We start from the raw sequence: 27,223 nt of genomic DNA, 5'->3' as shown, positions 1-27,223 counted from the left end.
TAATAGTGTAGATGCAGTGCCAGTCACAGCATGGTCCATGGCTCAGAGGAAGCTTGTTTCCTAGTTGATTCATTTCCCAAGACCCTGTGTCACAAGTGGGTACTGACCCTTGTTGACCTTATTGACCCAGTTAAGTAAAAAGAATCCCGGATTGTTGCTTTGACTTTTCTGTATGACTCAACGCAATCTTCTGACAAGGTCATGTTAAGCAGTACAAAATCATAGTAGAACTATAATTACAACATCTTGATATTTAAGAATAAAAGTTCATTTTGTAAGAGGAGAAAGCTTTTTAGATTATCACATGAACTAAATTTCATAGAATTATACAAGTTTGGAGAATATTACAGAGAATACAAGTGCAGTTCAGGATAGTCATTTGACGTAAAAATGTCTGAGATTTTCCATCAGTTTTTTTTTGTTTTGTTTTGTTTTAATCTTTGAATCTCATTTTTAACTTAAGGTTGATATTTAATTATCCAATTTAAGGTTGATATTTAATTTTCTTTATAAAGATTTCATTGGATTTCTTATGGATTGGATAGAAAATACTTACATGATGATGTATGAAAGACTAGATTAGGACACTAGTCGGTAAGGTCTGTATTGGCCCAGAGGAAACTTGTTCCATTTCTCCAAAACTCCAAAATTAAAAGTGAATTTTTGGGCTGGGGATTTAGCTCAATGGTTCTGCTGCCTGCTTCACAAGGATGAGGACCCAAATTCGATCCCCAGTACCAAAAAATAAAGAAAAGTGAATTCTTTTATAATTGGGTAATATGAACTACTGTAAATGGAACTGTAACTGCAAAATTCATGTGTTGAAATCTTAACCTCCAGTGTGATAGCATTTGGATGTGGGGCATTTAGGAGATAATTTGGTTTAGATGAGATCATGAAAATGAGAACCTGTAATAGGACTTGTATAAATAGAACAAGAGGGAGAGATTCATATTCTGCCCCTTCCTTCCTTCCTCCCTTTCTTTCTTTTATTTTCTTTTCTCATTGAGTTTGTTGGTACATTTTAGGTATACAGTACAGTTACATTCATCATTGGGATCTTGTACCTTTACATGACAGGTCCTAGTTTTTCCCCTTTCCGCTGCCCTCCCTTCACCCTCTCCTCCCTTCCCTATTTACAAAAACTTTATTTCCATTTTTTCATTTCCTCATATTTTTTCCTTCCTCCCTTTCTTATTGTGAGGACACAGTGATAAGGCAGCCATCTGTTTCTCAAAGAGAGAGACCTGTCCCCAAGATCTAATGAGGGAAGTCAGCTTTACTTTCAATTTCTCAAAAAATGTTAAGAATAATTTTCTATTATCAAAGATATTCCATTATGGTATGTTGTTACAGCAGTTCAAATCAAAGAGAATAGTGCAAGTAACACATCAATAAAAGAGAGTCACAAAGGTTGTTTCCTACCTTATTGTGATAGTTGGCCTGGCCTAGCCAGTGTTCTTCATGTTTGCCACAGTTTTCACATAGATGTGGTGACTGTTTTATGGACCAAAGTAATGGTCTCTCATAGACATGAACTTTCACCAATTAAGATTTCATCTGTACAATATCATTAATCATTGCCTGGAGAGAGTTTAACACCTTCCATTACCAAATAGTCTATCAAAGCACTTAATAACATTGAATACAAATTTTTATTAATATTTTCAATTCTTAACTGTTTTAAATGTTGGCTTACCACTACCAATTGATTTTAATTAATAATTACAATAACTAATACAAAAATAGCATAAGTAAATATTACATTATAAATTATTAAGTATTTATTTTTGCTTTCTATTCAGTTATTTAGTTTCAATCTCCAGATAAAACCTGCTTATTTCTTACATACTAATGGTGCTATTCGTACCTGGTCTCTTCAGATATTTTAGTTAACAATATTTACTCTAAAAATTGATGTCATTCTAAATTTTGTACAACTTCAGTTTATATTGTACTCCATTTTATTGTTTCATGAGCTTTTGAATAAAAAATTATCACTCATACAATTTCTAAAAATTTCTTGATTGTATCCACTCAGATTTTAAGCCAATTTTATCCTAAGTATTTCTCGATGCATTTATATGAAATTAATAATGCTATCTCTAATTTCAGCAGTCCCTTTTTAGAAATAAATTTTTAAAACTTTTTCATGCACAAAAGAAATATGAAGGAAAATGAAAAGTGGGGTGATAGCTTCATATACGGTACTATTTCCACAATATTATACTCATTGCCTGAGGAGCATAGTTTTATAAGTGGAAAGAAGAATTTGATGTCAATATAATCAGTGTTTTCAAAAACTTACAAATAGAAAATATTACTTTTGTTTTGACTATTATTCATACTAATTGTAGAGCTGAATTGAAATACTAATATGGAAAACTTCTGACAGATTAAGAATTTTCATGTGCAGTATTTTTAATTTCTTTGCAATAAACTAGCAATTTTTAATAATCACCAAATGCATATTATTGTGACACCAATATATTTTTTAAATAACTACAGATTTAACAAAGTGCATTTAAGAAAGAAAAGCAAAATGAGTTTTTTTACATTTTTGAAATACTAATCACTTTCTGTAGTGACATGCCTGGAAAAATCCAAAACTATTTAATTTCTCTCAGTACAGTATAAAGGAATTATTTTTTATTATTAATTCCAGCCTAGTTTAACTTTTTTTTCAACTTTAATTGAGTTTATTGGTACACTTTAGGTATACAGTACAGTTAACATTCATTGTTGGGATCTTGTACTTCTATATAACAAGTCTTGGTTATCATTTTTCCCCTTGTCCCTGCCCTCCCTTCACCCCTTCACCCCTTCCTCCCCTCTCCATCTACAAACACTTTATTTCCATCTTTTCACTATCTCCCATTTTTTTTTCTTTTCCCTTATTACCCTTCCCCTACCCATCCCACCTTCCCTACACCTTTAGCTCCTTTCTTCCCATTTCTCAATGTCAGTAATATTATTAGGATCTTCTGTATTATTGCAGATTATTCACACCAGGGAAACTATTCAGTATTTACACATGTGTGCCTTATTTATTTCACTTAGGAGTATATCTTCCATATGTATCCATTTTCCTATGAATGAATCTATTTTCTCATTCTTTATGGCTGAGCAATATTCCATTTTATAGAAAAACCACACTAGCTTAACTCTTAACCTTCATCTACCATTGCAGATCAGAGCATCTCAGTCTTAGCTCTGGCCCATTCATTCCCTCTAAAACTAATGAATGAAAAATACTTCTTTTTTTATGATTGTGTCTATTCATTTTTATTGATACATCTTAGCTATACAATATAATGACATTCATCACTGGAAATTTGTACCTTTACCTAATCTATCTTGGTTCTTCAAATACTTTTGAATGTCATGTTTAGTCAGTAATCAACAGATGTCAAAATTGCTTTCCACATGCTCAAACAGGCACTTTCCTACCCTGCCAGTGGGAATAGAAAAATTCTCAACAATTCTGCAAGGTAGTGGAGGATTGATAACTAGTACTGCCCATCCTGGTTGACCCACAGATTTCCATCCTGGGAATTTGTCTTGATTGCATTTCTGAGAGTTCATTTCATATTTTTCTGACCTAAGAAATTTGGAAACAGTGACCATCAAGTATAAAAAGAAAATGATGATATAGTTTTATTACTACACAACCACTAAGTTGTATCTCATAAGACTATTTAAGAAAATAAAAAATGGATATTATTCAAATAAGTAATGACAGTAGGTATATACATTATAATAAAATAGTCTTCTAATTTATAGGGTTTTTTTAATATTAAAAATTGTTAAAAAATAAACATTTTTAACTGCTAAATGTATGCAGGTTGGGATTATATTTTTCTCTCACATGTAACTGTTAACATTCAAATTTACATATTCCCAAATCTTTATTTTTAGAACACTATATTTTTTTTCTTTCAAAAAGCACCTTGACTTCGATGTGGTGGCACATGTCTGTAATCTCAGCACTTAGGCAGCTAAAGCAGGAGGATCGCTGTGAGTTCAAGAACAGTCTGGGCTCCAGAGTGAGTTCAAGTCCAGTTTAAACTACATAGCCAGACGCTGTCTTAAAAAAAAAAAAAAAAAAGCAAAAGCAAACAAACAAGACTCCTAGCAGTTTGAGGCATAGGACCTGAATTTTTACCACAATTGTGACATTTATCTTTATCAGTAACGGGAATCACCAAATACTCTATAGGAACACCTTCAATGCAATTTGGAGATAAGATTTTTTACCAAATGGTTGTACTACTTATTGTTTCAGTATTAATAAATAGTTTATTTGTGTTTTTTTCCTATTTTGCTAATTATGAATATTAGCAACTTTATATTAATTTGTTTAATGAAAATATTGTAGTACATGTAGATGAATTTTAAATATTTGAAAAAACAAATGTCTCATATATGCTGAGAATTTAACTGTATCACTGTTGAATTCTTATATCTTTTGATGATAAGTTAAAATATTACATACTTTAGGAAGTTTTCTCGGCATGTCCTTTGTCACAGGTTACAGTTTTAATTTTTAAATCTTCAACATTTGCCTTTTCATCTTATATCATGGCACTCATTTGCATATATTTCTAGACTCCTCAGATAACTTTTAAGGAACAATTTGTTCTTTTTTTTTCTTTGGTACTGGGGATTGAACTCTGGTCCTTGCATGCTTTTAAGATAGGTGGTGGAACCACTGAGCTAAATTCCCATCCCTCTTTTTTATTTTTTAGTGTGTCTTTTTCATCTTTTTCTGGGTTCTTTAGTTTAGTATGTATCAGTATTGTTGGTTGACTCTCTTATTATTTATTATTGTTGTTGGCTTCATATTTGAATGATTGTAATTCTTAAAATTTTTACTGACAATTGAAGCCCCTCAATATGGAAGACAGGTGAGATTACAGTCTGTTAATTTTACCTTCTCTAAAAGTATTTGCTCTGAAGCACATTTTAGATATGCTTTTAATTAAGCATTAATGTATCCTGTTGAGACTCAAAGACAGACAGACATCTTACTCAAAGAAGACAAGTAAACAAGATTTATTTATTCTAAACATATTATTTATGATTTGAGAGAGGACTTATCATTACCAAAATTCTATGGCGCCAAATAATTTTCAGTTTAACTTTTATTTTATATTAGCTTTTATAAACACTTTAAGTCTACTTAAACTTCTAAATTAAGAACAAAAAAATTTTTCTCCTATGATTTGTTTCATACTTGTAACATTTCTTTGACTGTTGCTTCTCATTTTTTTCTTTCATAGGCTTTTTCCAATGACTGACAGCTCCCTGAATTTTTCTTCTTAATTGCTGATTTTTACTAATTTAATTATTATGTGTCTGGTATGGTTTTCCTGTGGATTTATTCTGCTTGAGATTCATTGAAATTCTTGGGCCTATCTGTGAAATTATCATTTTTATCAAAATTAGAAAATATTTGGCTTCTGTTTTTAATAGTTTTCTTTTAGTTCTTGTGGGTCTTTGGAAAGATATTTGTATGCTAAACAGCTCTATTTAGTTTATGTTTCAGAGTTTTCTCAGTATACTGCATTTTAGATATTCTCTAGTAGTATTAGAGCTTCAAATTTACATGTCTGTTCTCCCATCTTACCACCTATAGTAGCCATCCAATGATTTTAAAAATAATTACTGTTAAGTTTTTCCTTCACGGTTTCATTTTATTCTTTTTTTATATTTTGCATTTTTCTCTTGATTATTAGACATATTTTTCAAATTCTTAAGTCACTAGAATCTGAGTGGATGTTGAAGATGGTGCATTTCATGATTGTCTGAGTTCTGTTGTTGTTGTTGCTTTTGAGAAATATTACCCTTAATGGCATCTTGGTTATTTTAATTTTATATTTCATTTTTAGAACATTACTAGGTTGTATCTTCACTCTAGATATCACTTATGCCCATTACTAAGGTCCAGTTTTACTGAAATCTAAACTTAATGCTCCCAGGAGTGCATGTGTCCTCTCCACTACTGGTGACAGGAATTTGGTTCTCACTCAGCCTTTTGTGGGTCTTCAAACCATTCAGTTCTCAGCTTCCCAGTACATTGTCAACGAGTCACATGGAGTATTGCACTTTGCAGCTGTTTTAGAAGTGAGCATAGATTTAACGGACTTCACTAAACAAATTTCTCAAGTTCATTTTCTGTAGAGCTATCTTTTCTTTAGAAAACTACCTCAGTTTCTACCCTTCTCACACACTCCGAGTCTCATCTTAGTCTCCTCAACTCAATGAGATTAACTGTCTCTGCTTGCAGTTCTTCCTTCCTAACCCCTCTCTTCTACTCAAGGGCCTGAAATACTTCCCAGGCAAAAACTGGGTCTAACCCAGGCCTCATTTTCTGTTTTTTCACATAGCACGCTTTAATGCTTTAATGCTGAATAACACTTTCTCCACTTATGTTTGCCTGTTTTTTTAACTTTCATGAGTACATATTTGCAGTACAAAGTGATTATATTTACTGTAGAGAGTTGGTATATGTAGATAACATACACATTCTAATTCTTTTTTTCCTTCCCTCTATCTCTCTTTTCATTTGCCTCTCTTTATTTATTTAAAGATCTTATAAAGTTAATTATATATACAGATTAATAACCTGAATAATAGACCGAAAACATGTAAGACAATTGTATTTAGTCAAGATATATTTTTAGATACCTTGTCCGTGTTGGATTACAGTAACTTTTTTTCTCTTTCTTTTTTTTCCCCCTATTATGTCTTTTATTTCATAATTATTTATGTATTAAATTTTTAATTTAATCTGTGTCTGATTTATTTCACTTAACATTATGGTCTCAAGCTGCATTCATTTTCCTAAAAATGACTCTAATTTGTCCTTCTTTATGGCAGAGTCGTACTCCCTTGTATATAAATACCACATTTTATTCATCCATTCATCTGTTGATGGACATATAGACTTTTTCCAAGATTTAGCTATTATAATTTGTGCTGCTATAAACATGGGTATGTATACGTCTCTGTTGTATGACGTTTTTAACTCTTGTGGGAAGGTACCTAGAATTTTAATAGCTGGATATAATGGAATTTCTGTTTTTAGTTTTTTGAGAAATCTCCATGCAGATTTCCATAGTGGTTGTTTTCTAATTGAGTTGAGAGGCTTAAATTTTTGTTTTGTTTTGTGTTCCTGAGTTTATTAGGAATGTCAATAATATCTATTTTTAATATCATCTTTTAGTACAAGTTAGTCCTGCATAAAGATTACATTCATTGTGGGGAGTAGATACACATATATAGCGTATCTTGATTATTTTTCTTCTTCTTCCCTCCCTCACCCTCTCTCCATCTCTAGATTCCGTTCCCATTTATAAAAGATCTATCTCATTGATTCTTATTTTCTGTCTTTTCTTTTGGTCTTTAGTGTTACTTTGGGTTTCTCATATGAGTGAATTGATACGATATATAAGCTGTGTCTGATTTATCTTACTTAAAATTGTAGTCTCATGGTGCATCCATTGTCTTACAAATGTTTCAGATTTATCCCTTTTATGTTAGAGTATAAATAACGCATTTACTTCGCACATTCATTTGCTGATGGATGTATGGGATGCCTCCATGATGTAGCTGTTATGAACTGTGCTGCTGTAACCATGGTTCTACATGTATTACTGTCCTATGATGTCTTTAACTCTTTCTGCAAGATATCTACAATGAGAATGGCTGGGTCAAATGGAATTTGTAGTTTAGTCTTTGGAGGAATCTCCATACTATTTTTTCTAGTGGTTTTACTCAACAATGTAAAAGGGTGTCTTTTCCCCAAAACCTAGTCAGCATTTGTTATTGTTTGACTTAATCAGGAAACGGATTTAAATCAAATTTAGAAAGATTCTGCACAGCAGAGGAAACAACCAAAAGAATGAGATCACTTACAAAATGGGGAGAAAAATTTGTCAGCTGCTCCTCTGACAGAAAGCTAATACCTAGAATATGTAAAGAGCTCAAACAAAATAGACCCCTCAAAATAAAAGGCCCAGTCAAAAAATGGGAAACTGAAATGATGAATAGACACTTCTCAGAAGACACAGATGGCCAATAAATACATGAAAAAATGTTCAGCATCTCTGGCCATCAGAGAAATGCAAATTAAAATAGCATTGAGGTTTTATCGTGCACCAAAAGAATGGCTACCTACTATCAAGAGGGTTATTTTAGTCCCTATTACTCAACCATGGCTCAAAGTAAAAGTCCTGCTTCAAGTGATTAACTACTGCACTAGTTACCAAGTGAGAGTACGTTAGTAATCATGTTGCAGCTTGATTTTAGAGAATGTTGATATAATATAGAACATAAAAAAATTCCTTTTCATTAACATTTACAGAAACTGGGAAGCCAGTGTAAATAAGCACTAAAAGGTATAATAGATAATGTGAAATAGGAAGAAAAGGGACAAAGGGGAAGGGGAAATGGGCAGGGATGGGGAAATGAAAGAAGGAATGGAATTAATATGAAATGAATTAATATTAAATGAAAAATGGAAACAGAGTCTCTATAAATAGGGATGGAGGGGTTGAAGGGAGGGCAGGTGGATGAGCGAAAAAAAACAAGAACTAAGATAGATTATGTAAAGGTACAAATTAACAATGACAGATGTCATTATACTGTATACCTAAAATGTACCAATAAAATTAATTTAAAAAATAAAAACTGGGAAGTCAGTCTTTGTGGGAGAGAAGATAATCTTTTACATATTTTAGGATGCTTAGTAGTCATTAATTACAATTCCAGTGTGGAGTTGGCAGTATAGAGTCAGTCATGAGACTCATCCACATAATGGTAAATGGGCTGCGTCAAAGACAGCATGTTCACATTGACAGTCAGAGCTCGGAGAACTAATGGACCTTCACACTAAATATGACTGAGGCCCATTCTCAAATGCAAACTACAAAGCTCTATTCGCCGCTATTCTTTTTTTCTATTAATCCATGAACACTGAAACATTCAAAAAATTTTCAGATCATTTTCTATATTAGTTCATGTTTGTAAATATATAATATTTGCATTCCTTGTGTGGAGCTTTTGCATATATGTAACACATCTTAATTCCTTTTATCATCCCCTTTTCCTCCCAGCCCTCCTCCCTTCCTCCTTCTCTTGATCCCCTTCCTCTTTGAGAAAGATCTATCTCTCTGTTTCTTAATCTCTCTTTTGTTTTGCAATTTATCTAACACTTTTTGTGTGTACATTTTAAGCAATGTATCTCTGTCCAGGAAGTACAATGTCTACCACAAAATAAAATACTTGCCCTTGAAAAAAAGTACTATTTTTCTGATAATATTTGTAACATGAGAGCAAATGTAAGATAATATGATTTGTGTGTATTATATAATTGACCTTGGCTTATACTAGTAAGAAAGAACCTACACTAGGTAAAATGAAGAAGCTAATATTTTTACATACACATACCTAAGCTTTTTTGTTTTAATTTTCAGTGTCTGAAGGTGTGCAATATCTCAGACTGTAGGATTTTTTAGAAAAAATGATCCGCTTTCCCTCCTTTAATACTAGCATGAGTAATTTATAAAAGAATCATGAACATGTTATTAAACTGCAGTCATACAAGGCAGCATTATAATCTTTGTTTCTAATGATATCTTACTCTTTCTTGTACATGATATTTTGTTACTTGGATTGTCCCTTATTATAAAGACATATGCAATATATGAGGATTCTCTTTGAAGTGAAACTTTAATAATGCCAGATGTAATCATAAACAACTTTATCTGAAACATTTTTTTGTTGCTTGGTTGCCCTTGATTTTAGAAGTTTCTATATTAAATGCATAGTTGCATAGTGAGTAAGTTTTCATGCATGTTCAATTTATATGCTGTTAGGGCTTCTGCCACCTTAATGTTTAATTTAGAAATGTCACTTAAAATGATTCTAAAAATCAAATGCATTATGTTCATAGCTATAATATTTTAAACAACTGCCTTCACATAAATATGTAATTACTGACAAAGTATACCAATTAGCCAATGTTAAACAATGATCATTAATGTCAGAGAGTATAACCTTGTGAACTTTTAGTTTCAAATTAATGGCTGCTTTAGATTAATAGGTACTATAGAAGATGATGCCTGGCAAATATGCAACTTCATAAATATTGCTAAGTAAAATTTTGAGCTCTTAGACCTCAATCTGTAAGCTGTAAAGTACTTGGAAATAAATTTCATTGAGTATAATGAAGCACTCTTAAGCATTCCCCCAAGCTCAGAAAATAGTTTTTAAAAATTTTAGCAGTTATTGGGCAACATAGTGTTTTGTTAAAGAAATAAATAAATGAGATTGAGAATAAAATTTTAGCAGTTACCTGTAATTACCGATCATTGATGAACACTGGCTAGATGTATTTATTTTAAAAACGGACATAGTTTTGATTCAGTTAAAAAGCATGTACAGAATTCTGGTGAATTCTTTTTTTTTTCAAAATTGTGCTAATGTTAAATTTTCTTATGTAACTTCTGATTTCAATACCCTTTTTTTTTTCTTTTCCACAGCCTATAATGGATTCAATTTTTGGTTTCTGACAGTAGGGTTCTGATATTGAAATAGATAAATATGTATATTTATTAAAATGTAGAAATAAAAATGTATGCAAAAAGTACGTGGAGGTGGCTTTGTAGTATCCCATTCATCATCAGACCTTAGCTATGTTGGTTTTTTTTGTCGTTGTTTATGAAAAACTGCTCATTCTTTGTACTTTCTCCTGAAAAAATGATTATACTTAAAAATAAGAGTAATTACGAAATGTTTAGTCATTATTCAGGTATGAATTATGGATAAATCAAGAATTTATTTAAAACTCTAGATTAAGTAATTATGAATATTTTCTACTGCATTTAGCCATGCAATGGGTACTTTTATGTTATGCAATTTTCTTCTCAACAAATTCAGTAACAGGAATTTGAGATTTCTTGAATAAAATACTGAAAAATATTAAAAGCCAGTGATACCCATTAAATATAATTACTTACTTTCTCATTGCTTTTGGATTTTTTTTTTTGTTTATTTGTTTAAGGATTAAAACAAGGTGAGCCAACCATGACTGGCAAAACACAGACCAGCAACGTCACCAATAAGAATGATCCTAAATCCATCAACTCCCGTGTGTTCATCGGCAATTTAAATACAGCCATCGTCAAGAAAGTTGACATTGAAGCCATTTTTTCAAAGTACGGGAAAATAGTTGGCTGCTCAGTTCACAAAGGTTACGCGTTCGTACAGTATATGAGTGAGCGACACGCGAGAGCTGCCGTGGCTGGAGAAAATGCCAGGATCATTGCAGGCCAACCACTTGGTAAGCCACTCTGCTGTGAATTTCACAGTATTGTTTTAGTCTCTGCACATAACTGCATATGATTTCACTTTTTAGAAGCCAGCAGCGCAGTGATATCTATGTCTTCTTTAACCAATTATAGTGTTTGAATGTTTCTAATTCACAGTGTTTTCTTGTTCCCATATTGCTTTACTTGTAGACAACACACATTCTCTACAAATCTGTAACTGTGACATCAGAACAGATTACTTCCCCAAGTCCCAACAGAGCCAGGCAAATGATAAATACTCTTCACATTTTTTATTTTTTAGAACAGAATTCACTCATGTAGTTAGGGATCTTGAATATCATCCCTGTTCAATTATATGCAATAGTTCGATTTGTACCTGATGTCCAAAGAGTAAAACTGTATTTTTCAAAAACAAAAATGAATGTAGTTTGAAGTAAAATGAAAAGAAAAGCCGAAAATATTTTAAATTATTAGACAGATAAACAATGAAAATTAGATTTTAATGTGATGTTTTTCTACATGCAGAAAAATGCAACAATAAATCAATGATTTCTTAGCATGTCTTTTGCCCTATGCAGTTTTATATTTCAAACTGACTCTATACAACATGAACTGTTGAATTTGCAAAATTATCTCCTAGCAAAACTCTTGATTTTCTACACTATCAACATGTTTCACCCTTAAACCTCTCTCTCAACTAATGAAACTCTTATTCATACAATATTTAAAATAAAAATCTAGGTATCAACTCTGATTTGTCTGTTCACCCCCCATCCCAAATATAATCCATCATCAAATTGTCTTATCTGTGTATCTAAACCTAGTCTTCTTCAACATGTCCTGAGGAATATCTCACGTGTGCCTCCATTTTATACCGGAAGAGTACTAAGAGAATTTCATAGCTCTTTCCTTTGCACTCTTACAAGAATGTCTTATTTTAAACATAGGTAGATTATGGCATTAATCTGTTTTGAAACCTCTAAAGCTTTTATGATACAGAATAAGAATCACATTCTACAGCAGATCTATAGTGCCCAACAATGACCTACACTGTCATATCTTTTAGCCTCTCTCCTTGTTCTCTCTGCCTTCCTGCACCATTCATATAATGCTGGTCCCTTTAATGTGCCTCAAGCATTCCAAAATTAGTCCTACTTTAGAGGCTTTGATTAGCTATTCCCACTGTTAATTAAGCTCCTTTCTTTACCATATAGTGTTTTCAAAATTTACCTCCAGAGAGCTCTTCCTGACTGACCTATGTAAAATAGTTTCCTATTCCTTTGCCTTCAGTGTACATTGTATTACTCTATTAAAAATGTGTTCATAACCCATATTAGTTATCTAGATTATGTATTTTAATTTGTTATTACTTTTGTCATATATCTACAAACATAAAGCCTAAGAAGCGTATGAAAGAAGCATTGGGAAATCAAGCTAGAAGAGAGTTACCAACTTACATAAGATAGTTAAGAAAAATGTTTAAGGTATGAAATTCATTACAGTATGAGTGAAATTGGAGGTAATACTTTTGAGGGAAAATGTTGCATATAAGTGCCTGCACCCAAATATAGTGATTATATACAAACAACAGTTTTAATTTACATTTATCCCGCTTATCTTTTTATACTTTAAAGAAGGGGGTGCTCTGCAGAAGACATTGGGTATTTTCTCTTTGTTTCTTTATGTTTTCCTTGATGTCTCCATTTTGCTATTTTCCTTTCTAAGTTGAAATTCTTATTTCAGAGCCCCATCTCAGCCAATTTCAGGGAAAACTACACTTATGACAAAATGCACTTACTTATTAGAATTTTTAAAAAATTGATTATAAATATAAGGTCATTTATAAGTTTGATTCACTTTTAAATGAATTATAGCTACATTTCTGTAATCCTGTTCCCTGTAACTACCCAGCTGATCACTATCTTTTTTGTAGAAGAATGTAATGGAGAAAAAGAAATATTCATACTACCAATGTAGTGCCTTACTTGAACAAACCTAAAAGAAAAACATGATAACACTAGATCATTTTACTTGGAAAGGCACAAAGTTAAATTATAGCTATAATAAGATACCATTTCTCATACAAAGTCATTCCTCTTCCAGCCTTTTTTAGTTTTTTTCTTCAGGATAATCTCCAGAGTATGTATTTTAGAAAGCCATAATCACCCCTTGGGATGAAATCCAAGGCAAAGACTATTCTTTCAATTCCAACCCAACTTATCCCATCTTCTTTTTAATCTAAGTGATTTTTTCATAAAAAGCAAGTGTTTTACAATTTAACCAATAACTTCTTTTCAGCTCCAGTACCTGAACATAGCCATCTTTTCTTAAACCACATCACTAGAAACTCAGGCAACGACCTTTTCTTTATAGGAATTTCCTCACTCAGTCAAATACTGACAAAGAACTTTACTTTCCAACTGGTATAGTGTGCACTTTGGGCTTTAAGTACTACACATGTGTTTTAGTGACTTGGGAATAATTTAGACTCAAGTCAGTCACTTGATTGTTGGATTTTTTTGACTTTCAAATAAACCCTTTACGATTTTGAGCCCCTAGAAGATAATGACTATCCTTTATGTGGAGTGAATTGATCATGGGTAAAAAGTAGATATCACATGGAACTGATACTAGCTTCATGCGTCACAACCTATATTCTTCTTCTTTCTTCTCCAAGTAGGAAAAATTAATATTAAACAATGCCCTGGGTCAATACTTTTAACTACATTTATTTTATTTGCTTTTAAATAGTCCATATTCATGTATCATCTTCTGAAAGGACAACCTTTTCATTATCACCTTGTGTTTAAAAATCTTTCTATGATTCAGTAAAGGGTTAGAGTTAAACATCAGTGCTACTAGGAAAAACTCACCATTCAAATGTGAGTTCTTGTAGTTCTGTGAAATTTATAGATGTAGCATTAAAATAAGAATAAATTATACATGTGATGAACATTATCACTTATAAAATGGTAAATGTTCTTAGTAGCTGTTTTGATGCTTCAAGAAAAAGAGCCTTTAACAGTTTTTCACCCATGGAATAATGGGCTACAGTGTTTTTTAGTGTGAAAGAATAACCCAGAAGTCAGATGGAGGAATTAATGTGATATAAAGCTAAAAACAAGTACATCTGTTTAGAGTCTGCTGAAAGAACACACATCTCAAGTGATAGAGGCGAAAGAGTGAGAAGAAGGAAAAGGATAGAAAGTGGGTGATCAGTGATTCAATAAGTAGTTGGCAGAGAGAGGGAGAGAGCGGGAAGGAGACATGAGGCCCATCTGGACTGGGGTGCAGTTATGGGCCAAAGAGGTCATGGAATTGGGTCTGGGATCTGTCAAAGAGAATTTGAGGACGATACACTCAGAGATGTTGGGAGGCAGAAATCTAAATCCATATCCCTGCCTGCGAGGCCATGAAATAGGTGAACCTGCTAGTAAGACCCCACCCCTCCCCTTGTCTAGGAACAGTGTGCCCAGGTGTATCCCTAGGACCCCACCAGCTTTTAGACCAGTAAGCCTGAAACAAAACAAAAAGAAAAGAATTTTCTCCACAGCTATCTGATCCTCCAACTCTAAGCTATAGTTACCGTGGTGCCATGGCTGGCTTGAACATGGTTTGTTTGCCAAGGGTCCATTTGTTAGTATGGTCCTCAGTTTGATACTGTAGATGTAATGCAACTTTATTATGTGAGGCCTAGAGAAAGGAACAAGACCCCCTCTTCCTGTTTCCATAGCAATCTCTTCTTCCTGCTCCAACACTTGCCATTTTGATGCCATTCACTACAAGGAATTTACCAGAGTCAAACTGGTGTTCATGCTATGCCCTGGAGCCTCCAAAACTGTGAGCTAAATAAATACTTTCTCTATAAATAATGACCCACCTTTCGGCATTTTGTTCTACTAACAGAAAATGGACTACTATTTACAACTTTCCTAAATTTTCTCATACATTGTCTTTTTTATAGTGTAGAATTGTTATCTCCAAAACTAAAGATTTTCACATTTCTAAGGCCATCTACCCAAATATTTTCTGTATCAACTCTAGTATATAAAAACATATTTATGAGACCTTCAACACATTTTTCTTCAAGAGCTGTTTTGTTCCACATCAACATGATCTGCCCACTGAATCATACAAGTAGTAGAGAAAATTTATCTTTGCAGGTTTCATTATCTGTCTTTTATAAAACTTTTGGAATAGATAGACATGCTCCACAGGCCAATTGGAAGTAAATCATTGTAGACTAGTCAGGATGATTTTACTGTCTGTAATACACTTGAAAATCTATGATCAAGTATCCCAATTGTCTAATTGTATTATATGATATCTTAGATATACCAACAAAAAAATCTTTTACCATAAAAATGTCATCCAATATGAAGTTTTAGTTATTAAAACAGTGATGCATTTTACATTGTTTTCAAAATTTATATAAAATGTGACATTATTTTAAATCCTACTTAAAACTTACCAGTGCATAGAGTAGCTATGTTAAGATATCGGAGCACAACATACTTAAAACTTTAATATGGATTTTGAAAGCTGATCACAGCCTAAGGTTTTGATTACTTTGTATCTCTTGGATATTTTATTCTTTCTGTGTTAATATGGATTCCTAAATTGTATACCAGTCAGCGTGGTGGTGCATGCCTGTAATCACAGCACTCAGGAGGCTGAGGCAGGAGTATCCCTGTAAGTTCCAGGCCAGCCTGGGCTACATAGTGAGTTCAAGGCCAGGCTGAACTATCTAGCAAGACCCTGTCTCAAAAAAGCCAAAAACAAAGAAACTAAACTGTATATCAGAACATAGAAGGAGATACCTTAAGTCATTTCGTTGGTCCATGCATTTTATCAATATGAGAGAAATTTTGCCACGTTTTCTTTTAGGAAGTTATTTCTATTAAATGTATGCCAAAATATAATTTAGTGTAATATCTTATCTTAGGGTTAGACTTCTATTTTTGTTGCTCCAAAACAATTAAACAAAAAAACGTATTTATCCAAATCGCAAAGAACATCTGCAGCGCCCTCTCTCTCTCTCTCTCTCTCTTAAAATTTACAGTGGATCCCTGTATCTACAGATGGTCTCCAGAATCCCCAGTGAATGCCTGAAACTGCAGATAGTACCAAACCCCATTTACACTGGTTTTCTCTACACACATATGCCTCTGATAAATTCAATTTATAAACTAGGTACACAAGGATATTAAAATTTGAGAATAAAATAAATGAATTGTAACCATTTTAATGAAATTACACAAATGCCTCTGATGAATTTAATTGAAAAATTAGGTACACAAAGAGATTTAACATTTTATAATAAAATAAGCCAATTTTAATAGTATTCTGTAATGAAATTATTTTGAAATTATGAATTTTTAAATTTTCAAACTGTCGTTAACTGTAGGTAATTGAAGCTATGGAAAGTGAAGTCCCTCATAAAGGTGAACAGTATGTCCTAGACTGTGAGGTAGGCATTACTTTGAGTGTCTTCCTGGCTCTGTTCATGTGCCATTTCCTTTCAGGTTTATGCCTTTGTCTCTCTGCACATGGCACCCTTTTGTTGCCATGCCTGGCTGTCTCCACAAGCAGATTTCAAAATCATCTTCTCTTTATTTCCCCATTACTGTCTCTTTTTCTCATGTCCAGGTCACACTCATTATTTGAGGAATTTTGATTGATTATTTGCTTAGTATTTGTTTGGAGATTATGATCATTAAAAGGAATTCAAAGAAATAAGTGGAGTGGCGAGATAGAGTTTTGGTATTGCATTTTAATAAGCATGTATTACAGTGTGGATTGTGGGTTTCATTCAGAAAAGGAAATATGACCATAATTTAATTGATTTACTCCTGCATTTTCTGTTCGTCAGCACATTGCATCGCAACATAAAAAAGATATTCTTTTATCCCTGGTTTCCTGCTGGTGGGAGGAAGTAGAGGCTTGCTAAATATTATGTGCAAAAGATCATTGATTGCATTTGATTCACATCATTTACAGATTCTCCTCCCCCAAAATCAGAATCCAGCTATAAGGGTATTAATTCTTAAAAATGTTTGTAAAAAGCAACATTTTTATAATGCAAAATATTTACAAAGATAGAACTCTATTTGCTTAATTGATTTAAATTTTAAAAAGGTAAAATGCTAGCTTGTTCTCTTCTTACTATTTCATTGAATTTGAATACTACATTTTATTAGTGTTGAAAGTATTTACTAGAATTTCAACTTCACTATATTGAAGACTTTTTCCCACAAACAAATCATCTGAAAGGTGTAAAACACTTAAAAATGTTTTATACTATCTTTGTAAGAGGTCACAGATAGCATCCTTTTCTATCAAAATAGCTGCAGAGGTTAGAGACTAAGTTTAGATCAGTGCCAATTTTATATCTACTGATTGCACTGGCTTGATTACACTTACGTTATGAACATTTGTATTACCTTTATTTTCAGATTATTTTACTGTTACAATGCTTGCAAAAGACACAATGTATGAGCTTTAGAAGTCAGCTATTATTAGTAAGCAGAACTCAACACTAAAAGAAACTTATTTGTAAAAATAATCTTTTCCAAAACCTGCATACAGATCCTTGTCTTTAGGAAGCAAAGTCTAGTTAGAAAAAGCACACACAGAGAATTAAATTTCTCTATTTTGGACAATAATCTTCATTCACGTTATAAAACATTTTCAAATGTGGAAGGAATATAAGATGGGAACATGATGAATGCAGATGGTCAATTAAATTATTAATGTAAAAATGGTAAAAATACTGTTTAATCCTTTAGTTCCTAGAGGAAGTAATGGAAATGTTAGTGGAAGAAAGGAAGATACTGGAGAGAGATACCAAATAAAGATAAGAAGATGAAAAGAATTAAATACTTGTAACAGTCTGTTAAGCATGTCCTAAGAGTAATGGGTTTTTATCCCCAACTACCATTTTGGATGTAGAGATCTGTACGAAATATAAACCCAGACATGCCACCCTCACATTTTAGTGATTTTTCATTGTACTCACAAAAGAAAAAAAAAAAAAAAAAGAACTGAACTGTTTGCTGTGCATGGCCCAATTTTTTCCCTCACATTTTAGTGATTTTTCATTGTACTCACAAAAAAAAAAAAAAAAAAAAAGAACTGAACTGTTTGCTGTGCCCATGGCCTAACAATTTCTATATGATTTGTTTCTTGGTTATCTGTAGACTCGCATTATAGATCATCTTTGCTCATTGCTGTGTCCAATAAGATGACTTAATTTAATTCTTTGAAAGTGCATATCCTTTCCCAGTTTTGCCTGGATTGTCGATTCCTGCTAAGCTGCATACCACCTCACTGCCCTACCTGTTTAATCTTTTCATCTAGCTATTCATTCTCAGATCAAATTTCATGACTTTAGGTAACCCTACTTCAGTCCCACAAATCCAGCTGGAATATTTTGTTTCTCTTTCTAACTGGTATCTTGAAGTTCTATTATCATATTTACTATTTTGTAATTGACATCTATCCATTCTCTCTCTAATCTGTAATCCACTTGAGTGTGTTGACCGTGTGTTTTATTTATATCCTTAGCACCTGGTAGAGTGCTAATTCCTTCATGACAAAATTTAGTAAGTGGATGTTGGATGAATGGTTAGATAAGTGGTTTGTTGAATGGATGGTATTCACGTTTTTATTTTCATTGAAAAGAAGAACAGGAGAAGGAGGAGAAAAGGAATAAGATGACAAAAGGGAGAGAAAGGCAAAATAGAAGAGACACTTAGAAATTCCTGGGAAGCAAACAGCTTAAGTTTTGGTTTGAGGAAGGCATTGTGATTATATCTTCTTAATAAGGTGATTAAGTATTCAGGTCGCTCAAAAGTCAGAAACTCCAAGAGGTGGACCAAATTTTCTTTTTTCTAAATATAATTGTATTTAATAAACATCAAATGTTAACACATGCTTTATCCAGAGATTACAGTGAATGATATTTTGTACAAAGAAATATTTTTATTCATGAAAATCTTCCTACGTATTTCTTAAAATGTCACTCTTTCATTGTTTTAGTAAAACTAGAAAGTTGCACAGAATTTCATCATAATCAAAGCTTTTTAGCAGACACACTATCTTCCTTCACTTTTCTCAAAAATTTTGAGAGATAAGTAATAGAAATATTCATGTCCATCCTGCTGGGTAGGAGCTGAGATGAACTTGCCCTGCATCACACAAATGATGGCCCAAGTTTTCAAAATTACAGTCTTACCCTTTTGTTCTTGCCAATAATTTGTTCTGTATGATGACAATGTACATATACTGTATCATGCTTTTGAATGTACCAGGCATAAATGTCACTGATTAAGCTATGACATCAGATTTAAATCAGGATTTTCCTGGTCGAGGTAGAATTTGTGGGAACTCTGATTATCTACTGCATTGTGCTAAAAAACTTGTCAATGTATTTATTTTGTCTCATTGGATAACTATTTTTAGAATTTTAACAGTAATGTTTTTCTAGCTTCCAGGTTAGGAAATCTAACACCAGTACATAGTACTTTCCACTATTTCAATATGTATTTCTTTCTTCACATAAAATGCCTCCAGGGCCCAGAGAAAGAGTAGAAGGTAGAGATTCTGTTCTAATTTTTCCACAGATCAGACTGTAGTAAGCTAAATCCTTTAGTGGATGGCTCATGTGGCCTTTCTGAGAAAGATGTCAAACTAGGGCATGGGTGAAAAAAGAGACAGGACAAAGAGAGATAACAGAGCCCTAGCAGTTTAGCAATTCAAGCCAGAAAGTGATGCCCATCCCATCTGCTCCAGTTCCATGGACCTGCCTAGCCTTATGCAAATGGAACTGAACAGCTGTTCCTGCTTAGTAAACAGCAAGAGTATAATCTTTGTAGACAGTTTGCCTCTCTACCACACATATTGAGTGAACCTGAAGATGCTCACTAATAAGTTTCTTCACCAATAAAATGGAAATAGTAATGCTTAGATTACAGGGTAAAATGTAGAACTGATATGATTTTAAGGCAGTAAAAACTTGTCTGCGTATTGAACATGCCCTGTGGTAAAAACTTACATCTGGAGATTTCAGCCTCTGAAATCATTCAAGTGCTATGGGAATCTGCCTGCATTTTTTGGCCGCACTGTTCTATTAGACATTGAATGAATGGTACAGAAGGCCAAGTGGTTGATCCTATAAGGTAGCTGCTGAAAATAAAAAGACTCATACAGGTGATTATAGGTGTGACGGAAGTTGACCCCAGAGTAGGAGAGATTTAAAATTGCTGTTAAAAGGATGGAATGTCACAGTGCTGAAGAAATACTTGAGGTGCTGCATTTAGTATAATGAAGATTGGATTCGAAAGAAATTTTACATTTGTTACCATTCATTTGACTTGTCATTTTCTTCATTTTGTAATGTATCATTTAAAGTATTCATTATTTCCTGTTATTGTTTAAATATCCATTCACTTATTTATTCACTGAACAATTTAAAATTTATGAGAACATCAACATAGGTGAAGTCTTCTAAAAGTAAATATCACACCTCAGATTTAGCCACTTATTATATAAGCTGTTTGCTGAATCACTTTTAATTGTTGTAAAAAATTATGTTATTAAGTAACATGGTGCTCGTACTTTGTAATTTCTAGCCACCCATATATAGCAATGTATGCCTTTAGAGCAGTATTTCTCAAACTTTGCCCATTCGAAATTTCAGACCTTTTCTTAGAGACCTACCCTTATGTGTTGTAGGATTCTTAGCGGCATACCCACCGTTCACTTGCAAGATAGCAGTAGTGTACTCTACGAGGAGTACTAAGCAAAATATGCATCCAGATATTTTCATATGTCTCTGAGTGGTAAAGTCATCCCTAATTAAGAATTATTATTTTAGACTAATCACCAAAATAGCAAAATGAACTACATTTATTTACAGAAGTGTGCCAATCATTTAATCATATAAATTACATGAAAACAATGCTTTGAGTTATTTTATAAAAATTCATAATTTATAGTTATGATACATCTTTCCCAGGTGGTTAGATGAGAAGATAATTTAAGAGAAATTATTAAGTATTTATGACCATAATCTGCTGTTTGCATTGCCAGTTTGTTTTAATCTTGAAAAACAAAATCCCCAGAAACAGATGGATCTGCCTACGACATTGACATTTCTTTTGTTAACTGATTTTAACAAAAAAATTGATTACAAATGCCCTTCTCTTCACACAATTGATACACTGCCTTTTAGAGAAGTGATAGCTTTCCCATTAAATCCTTCCATTCAAACATGTCTAAACACTACTAGAAATTATGAAGAAAAAGAAAGACCCATAAAGGTGTTACATGAAAGATACTGAATTCTGAGATTATTAATGTTCAGTTGATATTTAAATATATAATCTTCAACAATACCTTTCTAATCTTGTGTAAATAAATATAAGAATTTTGCCATCCCAAGTTGTTACCCTAACAAATACATTGGTTCTATAATTTCACTCTCTTGTTTTATTATAGTAAGAATTATTCTTCAGCATACACCTTCAAGTACAAATTGGACACCATGTCTGAACGTCTAGTAAGGACGCATTGATTGACGGAGCACCTCATGAGAAATGATGAGCACAGATAATGATTTTGTACAATGTATTCTATTGCAGAACCCATTAAGGGCACAAAGCTTGTGAGGATTTCTAAGTCATGAAACGTTGGTATAAAGCATCTAAAGAATGCTTCAGGTAATAAAGAATGCTTTAACAAGGCATAATTATATAACTCTGACCATTTGGACAGATAAAAAACAAGATAAAATTGTTAGACTTTCCCTCAGTGTCTAAAGGGCATAATCTTTGTCATACTTTCTTAACTTGATGGCTTAACAAACTTTTCACTTCTTATAAGGTAATTCAGAAGTTAATGTTTCACTTAATTTGAATATTAGCTCAAATAAGCATATGAAAACATTGGAATTACTAAATATTGAATTTTTCTTAATCTTCAGATGTATTCACCATTCCAACCTTCTTTCTTTCTTTCTTTCTTTTTTTTTTTTTGGTACCAGGGATCAAACTCAGGACCTTGTAAGGCAGTGTCGGTGCCACTGAGCTAAATTCCCAGCTCAACCTTCTTCATTAAGTAAATGTAAAATTCATCCATATATGCTATATTAAATATCCAATTTTCCAACACTTTTATATTGTACAGATACCCTAAATGGTCGTCAGTTGCAGGATGATATTTGCAGATGACCATTACATTTGGTTTAAAAAATCTATACACACGCTATAGACACAAATAGAAATACAAAGAATTAGCAATATGATGCTCTTCAGTACAAGTTACTTGTTTCTCCTCTGTGGTTAATATAAATGTGTGACCATTCTATATGAGTAGTTTCTAGTAATAATATTTTTATTTATATGCCATTTTTCCTTCATCAGCCTTCTCAAAGAGGATTAAGGTACATGCTGTTTCATCTTCCAAAAAATTATCTATCCAACATCTTTCATGGTTGTTACATAGTAGAATTAGTTCCTTTTTATAAATATTGAAATTCAAAACTGTACTGAATCTTAAAGGGAGCATATTTTCCTGAAGATAAAAGTCTCCAGACTTCTTGCTAACATTTTTCAAAACTACTGAAAGTTATTCTTAATTGCACTTTCAAAAGTATACTTATTATATCGTAATTAAGTCTTCATTGTCACTCTTCACTGTCATCAATAAATATTAAGAACAATATTCTGTGGTCTATAAACCACAACACACATTTCAAGTTTTCAATAATTAAACAAAGCTATTTAAAGTGCTGTAAACAAATGACAATTAGCGAACTTCTGTGATGGGGTGAATTATAGATCTAACGATGTATTATCCAGAAAAATACATGGTTCCACCTGTGATAGAAAGTCTGGGGGATTTGCTTTATTTTTCTAAATTTAGTTATTAACTCACTCACTGAGTCTAAATTAGGGAAAATGGTGGTAGGAAAGGTTCAGTCCCTTCAAGGAGACTATCACTTGAAACTTGAAAACAACATTTATAAGATCTTATTAGTTCTAACTTGCTATTTAATCCCTGGAACAAAGGAGCACTTAAAATCAGTAAAAGGTAAAACCTCAAGTTGTCCTTTAATGTAAGACATAAAATATCTGAAAATCCTAAGTGAACTGACTCCACAATGCTATACTACGATGAGCATTTATTCTTTCTACACTATTTGTGGAAGTGTTTTAAATGTTTACCAATACATGTGAAGTGCTAAGCGGACTTAGAAACACAATGCTCCTGCCAATATGGAATATAAAGTAAAATAAGATGACAGCTTTGGGGATATATTTTCATTGTGGAGTAGAATATCTATATATGAGTGTGGCATGCACATAAAGATAGCAAATAAAATATAAATATGTAATATACATTTTAACTGTACCATGCAGATTCAGTGACATATAAGGAGAAAATTTTGTAATTCTATTGAAGGAAACTTAAATTACTAGAATAGTTGTGAGATAAAATGTGTACCTATCAAGTTATATACAGTAGGAAGAGGAAAATTTAAGAGAAAGTATTATGTGATGAATAACAGCAAGTGAGCATTACTAAAGGTTTCAGTGCTGCCCCCTTGTCTATGAAATGAGAATAATTGCAGTAGAGTCCAGGACATAAAATTATAATGAAGATTAAATATATCATTATGTATAAATTAGTCAGAACATTGCCTGGGGGTTATGAAGTGTCATAAAACCCAGAGAGAAGATAAAACGGCTAGGTATCCTATGAAATCCTATGAAGTCCAGTTGTTTAATGCATATATGAATTTCTATGTAGAAGTGTGATATTTTTTCTATTGTATTTATTGTTTTTTAATCTTTTTTAGTTTAAACTTTCTTTTGTTTATCTTTTAATGTCTATTCTATTTATAAGCTGTTGATTTATATATTATAAATACTCAGCTCTTACACTGAAACAGATATTCTTGGTTTTATGTAATATACTTTGTATTTCTTTCCAGATAAGCTTAGATCCACAGGTTAGTAAATTCATCTCCTCTCCCTCCTTTTGTGTCATACTTTGCATTAATTTTAATTTTTTGTATTTTATTTAATGTCTTACTTTTTTATTCTGGAGATTTTCAAGCATACTTATAGTGAACTGTATAATGAAACAAGTGGACACATGAACCCATAGTAAATGTCAATACATAGGCCTGTTTTTCCTATACTTTATCCATTTTCTCCCCAGACCCTGGATTGTTTTGAAGCAAATCCCATGTTATATTATCTAACCTGTAACTATTTCAGCATATTTACACATGTACATATATGATGAAAGTTTCTTTTCTTTTCTTTTTTTTTTTTTTTTTTGGTGCTGAGGATCGAACTTGGGTCCTCGCGCTTGCGAGGCAGGCCACTGAACCGCTGAGCTAAATCCTGGCCCTATGATGAAAATTTCTATAAAGAAAACATAGTCACAATCTAATGACCTCACTGAATATAACTGTTATAGTCCCTTAATAATAATCAAGAAACATTCCTGTTTTCAAAATTCTCTTATAAGTGTTTATTAATTTCTTTGAAATAGAATCCTTAAAAAATACAGAGATTGAAATGTATTGCAAAGGCCCCTTAAATCTCTTAATTTATAGGTTATCCTAATATATTTTCTGCCTCTTTTTGCATTATTTCCTGAAAATATATTTCATTCTGACCCAGTTGAAAGAACTGGGTCAATTTGTCCTGTACAGTTTCAGATCTTCAATTTGATGACTGCATCATATTGATATTATCTAAGATACTCCCTGTTCCTTGTATCTCTTGGAAATTATCGGTAACACCTAAGGATATGTTCAGGTTTAACTGAAATTTTTAAAAGATTTCCTCATAGTGATTGTATGAATTTTATCAGGAGGTACAACCTTTTCCGATACTTAACAGCCACTAAATATGTTAATCTGCTTCATTCTATTTTCTCTATTTATTTTCTGGAATTATTCTTAAACAAAAACCCTTTTAATCATATATTTGGTACTGTGAGTTATGATTGTATAGGAAAAAAAGAGGATACTTTGCTGATTCTTTCCCTTTATTTTAGTGTTCCAAAAAGTAAAGTGCTTGAGTATTGTTCTTGAAAGAATAAAAATGAGTTTTTAAAAATGCTTGTAATATTATTGTGTCAAGTATTAATTATAGTTTATCTATTTCAGTCCCTAATTATCTCGGTTAATGATAAAATTATCCTGGCACAAGAGTCACCTTGTTTTCTGGGTCATTGTGATAAAACTCTAACAGTCTTTTTAGATGCTTTTATTTCTAATATGGGTAAATATTCTTGAATCACAATTTCCTGATCCATACCAGGAATCATGCTGTTCCCTGCGCAGAACCCTGTACTATTTAGAAATGGGGAGTGTTATTCAGACCCAACATTCTACATACTAAGGATACTCATTAACCTTATCAGTGTTTTATCTATTTCTCCTTCTTAATTGCCAGAAATCTCACTTCAGAGTAACATAATTGTAACTATTCATTTGGTTATCCCACAGTGCATATAGAAAAGTCTAAGAAAACTGAATTTATCCACACTAATACTGTTATGATATATATAAAAAGTTAAATAGTTATTGATTTGGGTGTTGCTTTTTTTCTATGGAGACTGTTCCACTAGGTAGGAACAACAAAATCATGTTAAAGTTACTTGATGTTATTCTTCTTTGCAGTGTTGTGTCGTCAATTATATACAGTGTAATAATATTTGATTATTAGGGTTTGTTTTCCTTAATTTTCTTTACAACTATGTATGATTAGTGATCCCCAAGCCAAATTAAAAATAAGATATATCAGAGGCAGAGAAAAATGGTGGCTAAGATCTTCCATTGACCCAATGGTATGAACAGGGCCAGGTATTTAATTAGCTCAGTGGTTCTGCCACATGCCTTACAAGTGCAAATGACTATTGAACAGCTATTCAAGCACCAAACTGCCTTCACAAGAATCAAGGAGACTGGATAAGAGACTATTGTGCCTGGTTTTAGAATTAAAACAAAGCAAAACAAAACAAAATAAAAGCAGATTGAAGATGACAGGGAGGAAGCAGTTTCAGTATTTACTCTTCCTCTTAATCCAGTCAGTGAGGAGAGAAATGACTCTCACATTGGAGAGAGAAGAAAGGGTTAAGTCCAGGCATTAGACTAGAGCGCAGTACTAGGAACACAGCAGTGAGATCCAGTGCCAGGGAGAGTCCCATGATCTTTAACCCCAGACCAGTACATGCTGACAGAGCCTTTGAAACTGCGTTAGGCAGGCATTTAACTGCCTCCACCACCTGCCTCCAACCTCAGGTGATAGAAATAAGAGTTAGACAATACAGGAGTGCAGGGCAAGAACAGTATCACAAGACTTTGCCTTAGAGTTCAGAGCCAAGCCTGCTTGGTGAAATCTGGCACCTGGCAGACACCAAAGGCCTGATACACAGTCCGGTTAGAGCCCTAGATCTACTCTGGTATGTGATACAGAATTGCATGCTTGTAAGACAGATTCAGATTTTGGCCTGTGTCATCATCGGCCTTGGAGTTTGCAAGTTCCCCAATGCTCCAGTCTGTGCAGGGCCTTGTGATGGTGAGTCCAGCTTGTCATTAGCCTTAGTAGCCATGGCAGTCTATCTACCACCCATCAACTACCTAGACCAGTACTTCCAGGTAAAGCATCTAGTTTGGCTCTGACACCAGGTCCAGACCTGCAGCCTGGTAAGTGGACTAGTATTTTGGCCTGCATAACCACTTGCTAGGGTGTTGGTGTGGGTGAATCTTAAGACTCAGCACATCTTTTGGAGTCCAAAAGACTACCCTCACCAACATTACTCTCTGACAACATAGTATAGACTCCATTCGCTGACAGTAGGAT

General features: G+C 33.0%; 1 protein-coding gene across 9 annotated transcripts in view; it reads left to right on the top strand.

Annotated features, from left to right (window-relative positions):
• Window positions 1-27,223, top strand: part of Ralyl (RALY RNA binding protein like) — a 658,084-nt gene that overhangs the window by 300,195 nt on the left and 330,666 nt on the right. For 8 of the 9 annotated variants that reach the window (XM_010645314.3, XM_010645313.3, XM_033760377.1 and 5 more), the window contains one exon: window positions 11,069-11,347. The exons of the other annotated variant lie outside the window; for it this stretch is intronic. In XM_010645314.3, coding sequence (XP_010643616.1) covers window positions 11,092-11,347 — 256 coding nt within the window. In that variant the 5' untranslated portion in view covers window positions 11,069-11,091. The remainder of the gene's footprint in view (window positions 1-11,068; window positions 11,348-27,223) is intronic. 9 annotated transcript variants of the gene reach the window in all.

Source organism: Fukomys damarensis, unplaced genomic scaffold (assembly GCF_012274545.1).
Source record: "Fukomys damarensis isolate Sample0158 unplaced genomic scaffold, DMR_v1.0_HiC HiC_scaffold_5, whole genome shotgun sequence".
Classification (NCBI taxonomy): domain Eukaryota; kingdom Metazoa; phylum Chordata; class Mammalia; order Rodentia; family Bathyergidae; genus Fukomys; species Fukomys damarensis.
This window is presented reverse-complemented; position numbering and strand designations above follow the sequence as displayed.